Raw genomic sequence first — 14,033 nt, 5'->3', positions numbered from 1 at the left:
GGGAAATAGACCTTGACATTTGGGAGTCGTAGTTGCTGGGATTTACAGTTCACCTACAATTAAAGAGCATTCTGAACTCCACCAACGATGGAATCGAACCAATCTCGGCACACAGAACTCCCATGACCAACAGAAAATATTGGAAAGATTGGTTGGACATTGATTTTGAGTTTTGGAGTTATAGTTCACCTACATCCAGAGAGCACTGTGGATTAAAACAATGATGGATCTGGACCAAACTTGGAACAAATACTCAATATGCCCAAATGTGAACACTGGTGAAGTTTTGGGGGAAATAGACCTAATGGCAACAAGAATGATTGACAACTGGAAAATAGAGGGAGAAAATGTGGAGGCCGTGACAGACTTTGTATTTCTAGGTGCAAAGATGACTGCAGATGCAGACTGTGGCCAGGAAATAAGATGCTTCCTTCTTGGGAGGAGAGCAATGTCCAATCTCGATAAAATAGTAAAGAGTAGAGACATCAGACTGGCAACAAAGATCCGCCTAGTCAAAGCCATGGTATTCCCTGTAGTCACCTACGGATGTGAGAGCTGGACCTTAGGGAAGGCTGAGCGAAGGAAGATCGATGCTTTTGAGCTGTGGTGTTGGAGGAAAGTGCTGAGAGTGCCTTGGACTGCGAGAAGATCCAACCAGTCCATCCTCCAGGAAATAAAGCCCGGCTGCTCCTTGGAGGGAAGGAGACTAGAGACAAAGTTGAAGTACTTTGGTCACATCATGAGGAGACAGCAAAGCCTAGAGAAGACAATTATGCTGGGGAAAGTGGAAGGAAAAAGGAAGAGGGGCCGACCAAGGGCAAGATGGATGGATGGCATCCTTGAAGTGACTGGACTGACCTTGAAGGAGCTGGGGGTGGTGACAGCTGACAGAGAGCTCTGGCATGGGCTGGTCCATGAGGTCACAAAGAGTCGGAGACGACTGAACGAATGAACAACAACAACAAGACCTTGACATTTGGGAGTTGTAGTTGTTGGGATTTATAGTTCACCTACAATCACCTACAAACCCCACCAATGAGAGAATTGGGCCAAATTTTCCACACAGAACCCCCATGACCAACAGAAAATACTGTGTTTTCTGATGGTTTTGGTGACCCCTCTGATGTCTCCACGTGACCCCTCCGGTGGTCGCGACCCCCAGGTTGAGAAACACTGGTCTAGCACATGCTGCTTGGGCAAAAGCATGAAACAGGGGCAAGGAAGACCAAAGTGTGGTCTTTCCGCTTTTGACAGTTGAGGCATGGGATAATAGTATCCCCAAAGCTGTCCATCTGTATAGACAATCTTTCGGATTGTATCCTTATTTTTTCAAATCAGACAGGGCGAAGACACAGTGGCGACTGATCGCAGCTCGGCCATTTATCTCTACAGATGAAGTGAAAAAGGAATTTTGCTCTTTCTCTGATTCTCTCTCTTTCTTTCCTGACAAGCAGAGATAAACGTCCTGTCAAGTGGCTCAACCAGCGGAGGATTACGGACAATATATACGTGTGTCACTTCCTCCTTCCTGGGGATGGAGCCTACCTTTAATGACAGGTAACTGAAAAGTGCAGGCAAGGAGGGCTGCAAACTGGCGGGCGACACGCGTCCTCTTTTAATAACTTGTCAGCTGCCTTGTCAGGCATGAAATAGCAAGCGGTGGTGAAATGTGCTGGCAACGAAAAGGAGGACGGAGACGGGAGGAAGATCGGAAGGTGTGGAGACACAATGGCAAAGGTGGATCTCTCTGCAAAGGACCCAATTGTTGACACCAAGAAAGATGCTAGAGCTCCCCAATATTAAATATTTTAATAGTGTTGTCAGTGCCAGAGAAGCACAACGGATGACGCAAAGCTGACTTTTCCTTAACAAGCCGCACTTGGAAATGCTCGTCCCAACTTTTTTGTTTTCGTGTCAGGAGTGACTTGAGAAACTGCAAGTCGCTTCTGGTGTGGGAGAATTGGCCATCTGCAAGGACGCTGCCCAGGGGACATTGCCCGGATGTTTTGATGTTTTGCCATCCTTGTGGGAGGCTTCTCTCATGTCCCCGCATGGGGAGCTGGAGCTGACAGAGGGAGCTCATCCACACTCTCCCTGGACTCAAACCTCCGACCTGTCGGAGGTTTTGATGTTTTACTATCCTTGTGGGAGACTTCTTTCATGTCCCCGCATGGAGCTCACAGAGGAAGCTCATCCACACTCTCCCTTGATTCGAACCTCCGAGCTGTCAGATGTTTTGATGTTTTACTATCCTTGGAGGCTTCTCTCATGTCCCTGCATGGGGAGGTGGAGCTCACAGAGGGAGCTCATCCGCAGTCTCCCCAGATTCGAACCTCTGATCTGTCGGAGGTTTTGAGGTTTTACTATCCTTGTGGGAGGCTTCTCTCATGTCCCTGCATAGGGAGCTGGAGCTCACAGAGGGAACTCATCCGCAGTCTCCCCAGATTCGAACCTCCGACCTGTCAGAGGTTTTGATGTTTTACTATCCTTGTGGGAAGCTTCTCTCATGTCCCTGCATGGGGAGCTGGAGCTGACAGAGGGAGCTCATCTGCGCTCTCTCCAGATTCGAACCTCAGACTTGTCAGAGGTTTTGATGTTTTACTATCCTTGTGGGAGGCTTCTCTCATGTCCCTGCATAGAGAGCTGGAGTTGACAGAGGGAGCTCATCCACGCTCTCCCCGGATTCAAATGTCCGACCTGTCGGATGTTTTGATGTTTTACCATCCTTGTGGGAGGCTTCTCTCATGTCCCCGCATGGGGAGCTGGAGCTGACAGAGAGAGCTCATCTGCGCTCTCTCCAGATTTGAACCTCCAACCTGTCGGATGTTTTGATGTTTTACCATCCTTGTGGGAGGCTTCTCTCATGTCCCTGCATGGGGAGCTGGTGCTGACAGAGGGAGCTCATCCACACTCTCTCCAGATTAGAACGTCCAACCTGTCAGATGTTTTGATGTTTTACCATCCTTGTGGGAGGCTTCTCTCGTGTCCTCGCATGGGGAGCTGGAGCTCACAGAGGGAGCTCACCCGCAATCTCCCCAGATTCGAACCTCTGATCTGTCGAAGGTTTTGAGGTTTTACTATCCTTGTGGGAAACTTCTTTCATGTCCCCGCATGGAGTTCACAGAGGGAGCTCATCCACACTCTCCCCAGATTTGAACTTCCGACCTGTTGGAGGTTTTGATGCTTTACCATCCTTGTGGGAGGCTTCTCTCATGTCCCCGCATGGGGAGCTGGAGCTGACAGAGGGAGCTCATCTGTGCTCTCTCCAGATTCGAACGTCCAACCTGTCAGATGTTGTGATGTTTTACCATCCTTGTGGGAGGCTTCTCTCATGTCCCCGCATGGGGAGCTGGAGCTCACAGAGGGAACTCATCCGTGGATTCGAACCTCCAACTTGTCAGATGTTTTGATGTTTTACTATTTTTGGAGGCTTCTCTCATGTCCCTGCATGGGGAGCTGGAGCTGACAGAGGGAGCTCATCCACGCTCTCTCCGGATTCGAATGTCCGACCAGTCAGATGTTTTGATGTTTTACCATCCTTGTGGGAGGCTTCTCTCATGTCCCTGCATGGGGAGCTGGAGCTGATGGAGGGAGCTCATCTGTCCTTTCATAGAATCATAGAATTGAAGTCGAACATGACCCCTCCCCCCCAATAAGAGATAGTAACATAGTTTTGCTAAGGGCAAGGACACCAGGCTGGATAATAAGGGTTAAGCCTTGGTCAATTTTGTGTGTGTATCATTTAATCAAGGCTTTATGCCCTATTTTCATATGTTTATGGCAGACGGTAACCAATTTATTACTGAAGATCATGTCACAAAAGTATTTGACTTTTTCCATCTGAGACACACCTGGGCTCCTGATGGCCCCCCAACTCACAAACAAGGGACTCTCTTTCCGCCTCATGGAGATATTTCCCTTTATGGACCTTCCTATGAATAATATGAACTATGGACACTGGGGGAGGATAGTTGGGTTTACTCTCTGTATTATGGTTTCTATATTTTCATATTTTCTCCTGTATTTCTATATTTCCCTTCTTGTATTTGACCTGGCCCTGACCCTTTTGCCCCCTTCTCATCTCCTTGAGGAAAAATGTATAAGGAAGTTGCCCTGCCTCTGAAGAAGAAATTAGCGATTGTGGAAACCCTTATCTCAGGACATTTCTTGCATGGAAAAATAACAAAGAAATATCTCCTTGACTTCGGAGGGTGGCCATCAAGGGGATAATCACTTGGCAGACTTTTTAATCACATTACGATAGGAGGAAAGAAGACCTTCGGAAAGTCCTCTTCCTCCTGACCTGTTTCTTTTCGAGCCTTTCCATTGAAGACATTCACCAAAGTTTCCCCCTTTGTCCCCCTGTCTGACCGCAAGAGGAAAACCCGGATTAAGTAGTATCGCTCACATCAATGCCTATCTCAGATCAATCACGACACAATAGATTGGGTTTTCTTGAAGGCCGGTTCAGACTCGTTAGGCCCCCTGGACATTTCCTGTAACTCCATAATCCATTCAAGAATGCATTGTATTCCTTCGTCCCGCCTCCCTCCCTTCTGATTCGCTGGAGCACAGAGGCGGCAGGAGCCTTCTGATTGGCTCTGGTGCACCGCGGAAGCCCTGTGATTGGCCCAGACGCGCGGGGGACAGCCAAGCCTCCTCCCAGTTGTTTGCGCGCCAGCCAATCACCTTCGAGCCGGGAGATTTGAACCACACAATTCTGTATTTTCTATAAAAATGGCATTTATTTCTGTACATGCTTAGCTTGGTGAATTATTGCCACTTTGCATCCTTTTCAGCTGAATCGCTAATAAATCATCTCAGTGGTGCTTTCTTCAACTTTGGTGAGATTCTTTTTGGGAACCTAGAGAAAATAAATTGCTTAAAATTAGGTTTCTCTTTGCTCACCAATGTAGCGATCCCTCTTTGGTGGGGCCGCACCATCTCTCCTCCTGTGGTAGACCCTTCTAAAGTTCCTATCGACTTCAGAATCCTAGAGTTGGAAGAGACCTCATGGGCCATCCAGTCTAACCTCATTCTGCCAAGAAACAGGAAAATTGCATTCAAAGCACTCCCGACAGATGGCCATCCAGCCTCTGTTTAAAAGCCTCCACCACACTACAGGGCAGAGAGTTCCACTGCTGAACAGCTCTCACGGTTCTTCCTAATGTCCCCGGATTCGAACTTCCGACCTATTGGTCTTCAGTCCTGCCGGCACAAGAGTTTAACCCATTGGGCCACTGGATGTTTCCTTGTCCAACCTGACTGCATTACTCTCTCAACATAAACCTCCCTGAGCCAGCATATTCTACCAGCGAGCACCACTCCAGAGCCAAGGGTCCTCATTTGCAGTGCTCCGATCTGTCACTGAGGCGGTTAGAGCTCCCCATGGACCCATTGATGGGAAATAGGAAATAGGAAGCATATGCTCCTCTCGCTTCCAAATTAGAGAGAGAAGTTAATAACAACGTCGGAGAAACTCTCCGTGCTATTAGTGGGGGGAAACACAGCAACTTAAATCATGCACCGGAGGACTCTAAGCCATCCCCATTTGTATTGCAGTTCTCATCTAGACGATATACGCATGGAAGGAGTGGGGCGGAAGGTAAGAAAGCAAAGTGAAAAAGTAGACCTGTTATTATCCATAGAAAGAAAAGGGGAACCAAACAGAGAGATGAAGTGGATGTGACTTATTCTCTAGCCTTGAACAGGTGAAGGGGGAAAATAACAATCTCGCGTCAAACACTCTTTATTATCGCCGCAGGGATCATTGCCTAGCCTTCTCCTTCACCCCCTGCCTGCACCGCGGCCTCATCTACACTAAATGGATCATAACAGTTTACGTTTTAAGGGAAAACGCGTACATCAAAATCCTATTCATGTCACTAATCCAATCCCATGTTTTCAGGCACTCTTCAATGTCTCCGAGTACGGTGCATCGTTGGTAAAAATACAATCAAAGCCATGCAATAATCTGCATCAATAGATATCATGCAACATTCAATGCATCAGCCTAGGGGTCAGGACCCCTGGGGGGGGGGGTCGTGAGGGGGGTTTCAGAAGCGTCACAAAACACCATGAGAAAAAACATATTTCTGATGGTCTCAGGACCTACATCACTTTTCTGGGGACCTACACACTACATTGCACAAAAGGGACCCTGTCAATCCTGAAAGTAAGCAGGTCTTGGTAGTAGGCGACTCCCTCCTTAGAGGAACGGAAGCCGTAATTTCCAGACAAGATGGGATGGCTCGAGAAATATGCTGCCTACCGGGGGCAAAAATACACCATATCACTCAGAGGCTCACCAGGCTCCTCAAGCCCCATCACCATCCTCCCCTCATGTTGATTCATGTAGGAACCAATGATACTGCTAGGCATACCTTTCAAAGGATCATGAATGATTTTTGAGCTCTTGAAACAAAGCTTAAACAATATAATGTACAGGTGGTCTTTTCATCCCTCCTCCCAGTTGCAAGACACGGTCCTACAAAGGCCAGAAAAATAGTACAGGTCAATGACTGGCTTAGAAAATGGTGTCAGGAGGAACGCTTTGGCTTCCTCGACCATGGCCTGCTTTTCCAGGAGGATGGCCTACTGGCAAGGGATGGGATGCATCTCACACAAGTAGGAAAACACCTTTTTGCTCACAGACTCGCAAACCTCATTAGGCACACTTTAAACTAGGTCCACCAGGGGAGGGGGACAACAGCCTTGTGAACACTACTTTACCCACAATGTCAGGGAACCGCCAGAAGTCTAAACAGAGGGCTGCACAAACACAATGAGGACCAAGTACCAAAAGCACAATGATCCGAAATAAACAGCTCAGGGGAAAATCTCAGGGGCTCATATGTCTTTACACTAATGCACAGAGCATGGGAAATAAACAAGACGAACTCCAACTTTTAGCACACCACCACAAATATGATGTCATAGGATCACTGAAACCTAGTGATGCCTATCGCTGGATTGTAGACATGGAAGGCTATAAGCTCTTTCACAGAAACCGAACAAAGGGGAGAGGAGGCAGAGTAGCCTTATATGACAAAAACTGTTATGCTGCAGAAGAGATGCAAGACGGCAATCCGGGAAGCCAGCTTGAAAGCATCTGGATAAGAATCAGGGGAACTGGGGACTCAAAAAGATGTTGTAGGCGTTTACTACAGCCCTTCAAGCCAGGAGGAAGAACTTGATGAAGTCTTCTGCCAACAGTTGACCAAACAAGCACAGAGAAGAGATGTAGTAGTCATGGGCGATTTCAACTATCCCGATATTTGCTGGAAAACAAACACAGCCAAGTGTACAAGGTCCAACAAATTCCTTGCTTGCCTTGCAGACAATTTCATGGTCTAGAAGGTAGAAGAGGCAACAAGGGGGTCAGCTACTCTTGATCTCATCCTAACAAATGCGGAGGATCTGATCAATGCGGTTGACCATGTGACCATGTGATGTGGTGGCAAAAAAAGCCAATGGGATTTTGGCCTGCATCAATAGGAGCATAGTGTCCAGATCTAGGGAAGTAATGCTCCCCATGCTCTATTCCGCCTTAGTTAGACCACACCTGGAATATTGTGTCCAATTCTGGGCACCACAATTCAAGAGAGATATTGACTCTAAGCTGGAATGTGTCCAGAGGAGGGCGACTAAAATGATCAAGGGTCTGGAGAACAAGCCCTATGAGGAGCGGCTTAGGGAACTGGGCATGTTTAGCCTGAAGAAGAGAAGGCTGAGAGGTGATATGATAACCCTGTATATCATATCAAATATGTGAGAGGAAGTCACAGGGAGGAGGGAGCAAGCTTGTTCTCTGCTTCCCTGGAGACTAGGACGCGGAACAATGGCTTCAAACTACAAGAGAGGAGATTCCATCTGAACATCTATCAGTCAGAACTTCCTGACTGTGAGAGCTGTGGAACTCTCTGCCCCGGAGTGTGGTGGAGGCTCCTTCTTTGGAAGCTTTTATACAGAGGCTGGATGGCCATCTGTCAGGGGTGCTTTGAATGCAATATTCCTGCTTTTTGGCAGAATGGGGTTGGGCTGGATGGCCCATGAGGTCTCTTCCAACTCTATGATTCTATGATTCAGGAACCCTCTCTTCGCCTTGTGGGAGCATGCAAGGAATCAGTTAATATGTGTGTATCAACTGTAAAATAAGATGCACGAAGCTGATTGGTTGGGCAATGCCCAGGGAGCAGGCTGAGTCTGGTAGTTTTGGTGGATGGATGGATGGATGGATAGAAGGGTAGATAGATGGATAAAAGGATAGATAGATAGATAGATAGATAGATAGATAGATAGATAGAGATCAAAGGATGGCTGGCTGGCTGGATGGATGGATAAAAGGGTAGATAGATGGATAGATAGATAGATAGATAGATAGATAGATAGATAGATAGATAGATATAGATAGATAGATAGATAGATAGATAGATATCAAAGGATGGATGGATGGATGGATGGATGGATGGATGGATGGATGGATGGATGGATAAAAGGGTAGATAGATAAATGGATAGATAGATAGATAGATAGATAGATAGATAGATAGATAGAAGGATGAGTGGGTGGGGGGGATCGAAGGATGGATGGATAAAAAGATAAAGAGAGAGAGAGATCAAAGGATGGATGGATGGATGGGTAAAAGGGTAGATAGATAGATAGATAGATAGATAGATAGATAGATACTAGAAGGATGGGTTGGTGGGTGGGTGGGTGGGTGGGTGGATGGGTGGATGGATGGATGGAAGGATAGATGGAAGGATGGATGGATAGATAAAAGGATAGATAGATAGATAGATAGATAGATAGATAGATAGAAGGACGGGTGGGTGGGTGGGTGGGTGAGTGGGTGGCTGGATGGATGGATGGATAGATAGATAAAAGGGTAGATAGATAGACAGACAGACAGACAGAAGGATGGCTGGGTGGGTGAGTGGGTGGGTGGCTGGATGGATGGAAGGATGGATGGATAGATAGATAAAAGGGTAGATAGATGATAGATAGATAGATAGATAGATAGATAGATGACAGACAGACAGACAGACAGACAGACAGACAGAAAGATAGCCTATGACTCTGAGCGGTCGAAATAGAAAGTAAGTTTTCAAGTCTGGGATTCATCGTGTTGAGGAAAGAGTTAAGGGATTGCATCTCTCTGATTTTTGAAATCTGAGAAGTCGCTTGACTGCAAGTGCGGCATTCGGGTGACTGGGTTCTCCTTTGCCCAGCTCACGGTGGGGATAAATTTAGATGCAACCCATGAGTTGGTGTTTATTTGAGGAACAGTTCTAGAAGCAGCTTTGTAGGGACGGCGCCTTCCCCTTGTCATGACATACTTCCTTCTGAACTTAGTTTTAGTTTAGGTGTTGTTGTTGTTGTTGAAGATGGAGCCGGTCTGGATTTGCCTCCTGGTCTTTTGCAGCCTATCAGGGATCTCTTGCCAGGAAGGTTAGTAAAATTCATTGGGACAGGGATGGGTTTGACCCCAGAATCTCTTTTCATATTGGAAAAGCTTTGGAGTCCCATGAAAGAGCATCTCTGCACATGGATAGAGTACACTTACTTTATCACTTGCAAAGCCCACCTCACACATGTCGGCTTGGCAAATTAAATGTATTTCCTGGCCAGAGGATAGAGCACATGTGTCAAACCATGTAAGTTCATATGGCCTTCAAGATGCTGGACTTGAAATCCCATGTTCCTCATAATAGGACATCATGACTAGAGCTCATGGGACTTGTGATACAATGACCTTGAGAATGGGACTTGGATTCAGACACAAGACTTGTGGGTATGATGTCTGACTTTAAAGTGTCCTTTCACCTTTCCCCAATGTCACAGACACAAGTGCTATTGGGTTGCAATTCCATTATCCCCAGTCTGCAGGGTGAATAATCAAAACTGATGGACGTTTTTGATAACAGCATTTGGATTGCAATTCCCATTATCCCCAGTCTGCAGGGTGAATAATCAAAACTAATGGATGTTTTTGATCAATAGCATTTGGGTTGCCATTCCCATTATCCCCAGTCTGCAGAGTGAATAATCACAACTGATGGGCATTTTTGTTCCATAGAATCGGGGGACCAAAACTGGGGAGAAACCAAAGTGCACGGACTACTATGTAAAAATTATTATTGGCCTTCATCCTTTCTTATCCACACCATTTTGCGGATAATGTTGCTCAGATATGCCTTGAGCTGGACTCCAATTTAATTACAGTGCTAGAGGAGGTGACTGAGGCATCTGCTTGTCTGATTTTGTGGGATTCCTTTCGGCTTGTTCACCCTGAGGACGTGGAGGAGGTCCTTGGTGCTGTGAGGGTGACTACATCGGCTCGGGACCCTTGCCCATCTTGGCTAATTAAATCGGCCAGGAATAGGTTGGTTGATTGGTTTGTGTTGATCATTAATGCATCGTTGGAGCAGGGAAATTTTCCATCTCGGCTAAAACAGGCTGTGGTTCGACCACTCCTAAAAAAGCCTTCCCTTGACTCCGCGGTGCTGAACAACTACAGACCAATCTCCAACCTCCCTTTTTTGGGCAAGGTGCTGGAGCGGGTGGTCACCTCTCAGCTCCAGGGCTTTCTGGATGACATCAATTACCTGGACCAGTCACAGTCTGGCTTTAGGCCTGGTCACGGTACCGAGATGGCTTTGGTCGCCTTGGTGGATGACCTCCGCAGGGAGCTGGACAGGGGGAGTGTGACTCTGTTGGTTCTCTTGGACATCTCAGCAGCTCTCGATACCATCGATCATGGTATCCTTCTGGGACGACTCTCTGGGATGGGTCTTGGGGACATGGTTTTACCATGACTTCAATCCTTCCTGGAGGGTCGTTCCCAGATGCTGAAGCTGGGAGACGCCTGCTCGGACCCCTGGCCTTTGACCTGTGGGGTCCCGCAAGGTTCCATTCTGTCTCCCATGCTTTTCAACATCTACATGAAACCGCTGTGAGAGGTCATCTGGAGTTTTGGTGTTGGGTGCCATCTCTACGCAAATGGCACACAACTCTACTACTCTTTTCCACCTAACTCCAAGGAAGCCCCTTGGGTGCTGGACGAGTGTCTGACCGCTGTGGCTGTCTGGATGAGGAGAAAGAAGCTGAAGATCAATCCCGACAAGACAGAGGTCCTCCTGGTCAATCGTAAACCAGATCAGGGTATAGGGTGGCAACCTGTGCTGGACAGGGTTACACTCCCCCTGAAGTCACAGGTCCACAGTTTGGGTGTCCTCCTAGAGTCATCACTTACGCTTGATGCTCAGACGTCGGTGGTGACTGGGAGGGCCTTTGCACAACTAAGACTTGTGTGCCAACTGCGACCATACCTCGTGGAGGCGGATCTGGCCAGGGTGGTCCATGCCTTAGTCACCTCCAGATTGGACTACTGTAACGCACTCTACGTGGGGATGCTCTTGAAAACGGCCCAGAAATTTAAATTGGTCCAACGGGGGGCGGCCAAGTTGTTAACTGGTGCTCCTTACAGGGAGCGGTCAACCCTCCTGTTTAAGGAACTCCACTGGCTGCAGTTCATTTTCCGGTCCCAATTCAAGGTGCAGGTTCTTACCTATAAAGCCCTAAATGGTTTGGGACCCGCCTACCTGCGTGACTGCATCTCTGTTTACGAACCCACACAATCTCTTCGGTCATCTGGAGAGGCCTTGCTCGCGATCCCACCTGCATCACAAGCGCGATTGGTGGGGACGAGGGACAGGGCCTTCTCGGTAGTGGCCCCTCAACTCTGGAACTCTCTCTCTTAGGACATGCCCCATTGTTGGCAATTTTTAGGAGGAGCTTGAAAACGTGGTTGTTCCAGTGTGTCTTCTCAGAATAAGGAAACTCCAAGCAATATGTCCCCAAATGCACTTTACTAGAGACCCAGGATTTCTGCATGCCCCATTCCCCTCCAAATACCCACCCTTTTCACCTGATCATGCCCAGCATATTTTTAATTTTAACTATTACATTTGGCCCTGCCATAGATTTTAATGCGTCATGGTGTTTTGTTAATGTTTATTGCTTCATTTTGGTTTCATTTTGTTGTATTGTTGTTGTTGTTGTACTGATGTATTTGGGCTCGGCCTCTTGTAAGCCACACCGAGTCCTCCGGGAGATGGTAGCGCGGTACAAATAAAGGATTATTATTATTATTATTATTATTATTATTATTATTATTATTATTTCCCCTTTCCCCCCACTTGACCCTTTTCTCATCATCTGTTCCCAGATCTAACTCGAAAGGTTTTTGTGTTCCGTAATGAGCCTAGCGAGGCTTACGTCGTTCTCAAACCCCAACCAGAGGAGCCCCTTCAGAACTTCACCGTCTGCTTGAGGTCCTACACAGACCTGACTCGGCCCTACGGTCTCTTCTCTTACGCAACGAGGTTGGAGGACAATGAGATCCTGATCTTCAAGCCCAAATCGGGAGAGTATCGAGTCTACGTGGGTGGAGAATACCTCTCCTTCAAAGTCCCCGAAGACACCCTCGACTGGGAACATGTCTGCTTCGGGTGGGAGTCGGCCACTGGCATTGCTGAGTTTTGGCTGAATGGGAAGCCCTGGCCCAGGAAAGGGTTGAAGAAAGGGCATGTTGTGGGCGCCGACGCCTTCATTGTCCTGGGCCAAGAGCAAGACCACTATGGAGGTTCCTATGACTCTTACAACTCCTTCTCCGGAGAACTGACCGACGTCTACATGTGGGAGTTCCTCCTCTCGCCTCACAAGATGAGGTCCGCCTATCAGGATCTCCAGCTTCCCCGTTGCACTTTGGGTTGGAAGAATCTGCATTATGAAATCAAGGGCGACGTGGTAGTGAAGGCCAGGTTGAGATGAATGAAATCACCTAAATCCAGGTTTGTTCTGTCACGCGCTGGGCCTGTAAAGAATTGCTTTTAAAATAGGACGTGCAACTTGAGCCCAGCGGGAAGCCAGGGGGCCCTGAAGAGAAGTTCTCAAAGATTTTCCACCACAAATGGTCTTTAGATGGCTTGTGAAGTATAACAAAGTCCTTTATTAATGAACAATCAAACAGAAATTTCTCTTGTCTTCAATAAAGTTAAACAAATGCTTCCAGGCCTTTATGCAACTGGTGGCTTCCTAATCATGTCCACAAGGGACAGGCAATTGTCTTCAATAACTGTTTCTTTACTTTAAGGAAAATCCCTTTTTAACTCCTCCCAGGCTGACTGTAATCTAAGCCTTACTGATGTGGGCTCCGCTACCGGGTCGAACTGCGTCTCGAGCATCGAGTGGACCTACCAGTAAGGCCAGTAGATTCTCCAGCTGGAGTTCTTTGGTCTTCCAAACTGTTTACCCTCCAAAATTCCTCAAAGCTTTAGGGCTGCTTCCCTGGAAATCTTTGAATGCTCTTAAGACTGTTCTCCCCTGGAAAGTCTTAAGGGTTGAAGCTTTTGTACAGGAGAAACTTGTGCACGTCCTCTACATTAGCTTTCCTTACTGAGACTAACTAAAAATGGCTCCCTTCCCTTCCCAATTGCCCTGAACAAGGGGCAGAACCAAAACTTAATGATGATGGACAGATGACTTGCCCTATGACTGCAACCAAAGGAAGCCACCTTTCAGCAGAACCCCTGAAACCTTGGACTGGAAGCAAACATTTAATAAAAAGCAAATAAAGTTGGAGCTCCTGGTACAGCCGTACCAGCACAAGGTTTATTGAATAGAGTTATGAGTGTTCTGATCCAAAATGTATGGGTCACCTATTCGCACAACCTCTATTGTTGAGAGCCACCACTATGTCCCTTCTAGAAAACCCCAAGGGCAGTGTTTCTCAACCTTCCTAATGCCGCGACCCCATAATACAGTTCCTCATGTTGTGGTGACCCCCAACCATTATTTTCACTGCTGCTTCATAACTGCCATTTTGCTACAGTTATGAATGGGAATTGGTACAATTCCATCGTTGGTGGAGTTCAGAATGCTCTTTGATTGTAGGTGAACTATAAATCTCAGCAACTACAACTCCCAAATGTCAGGGTCTAATTTGCCCCAAACTCAGCAACTACAACTCC

The 14,033-nt window shown here is 47.2% G+C and overlaps 1 protein-coding gene across 1 annotated transcript; it reads left to right on the top strand.

The window, feature by feature from the left end:
• Window positions 1-9,302: 9,302 nt before the first annotated feature.
• Window positions 9,303-13,644, top strand: LOC132764504 (serum amyloid P-component-like). The gene is made up of 2 exons (XM_060758532.2): window positions 9,303-9,450; window positions 12,230-13,644. Exons 1-2 carry the CDS (start codon window positions 9,387-9,389, stop codon window positions 12,832-12,834), a joined length of 669 nt encoding a protein of 222 aa, XP_060614515.2. The 5' UTR covers window positions 9,303-9,386; the 3' UTR covers window positions 12,835-13,644.
• Window positions 13,645-14,033: the final 389 nt, after the last annotated feature.

This window comes from Anolis sagrei, chromosome 12, assembly GCF_037176765.1.
Source record: "Anolis sagrei isolate rAnoSag1 chromosome 12, rAnoSag1.mat, whole genome shotgun sequence".
Taxonomy (NCBI): domain Eukaryota; kingdom Metazoa; phylum Chordata; class Lepidosauria; order Squamata; family Dactyloidae; genus Anolis; species Anolis sagrei.
The sequence above is the reverse complement of the archived record's forward strand: the minus strand, read 5'-3'. Positions and strand labels throughout refer to the sequence as shown.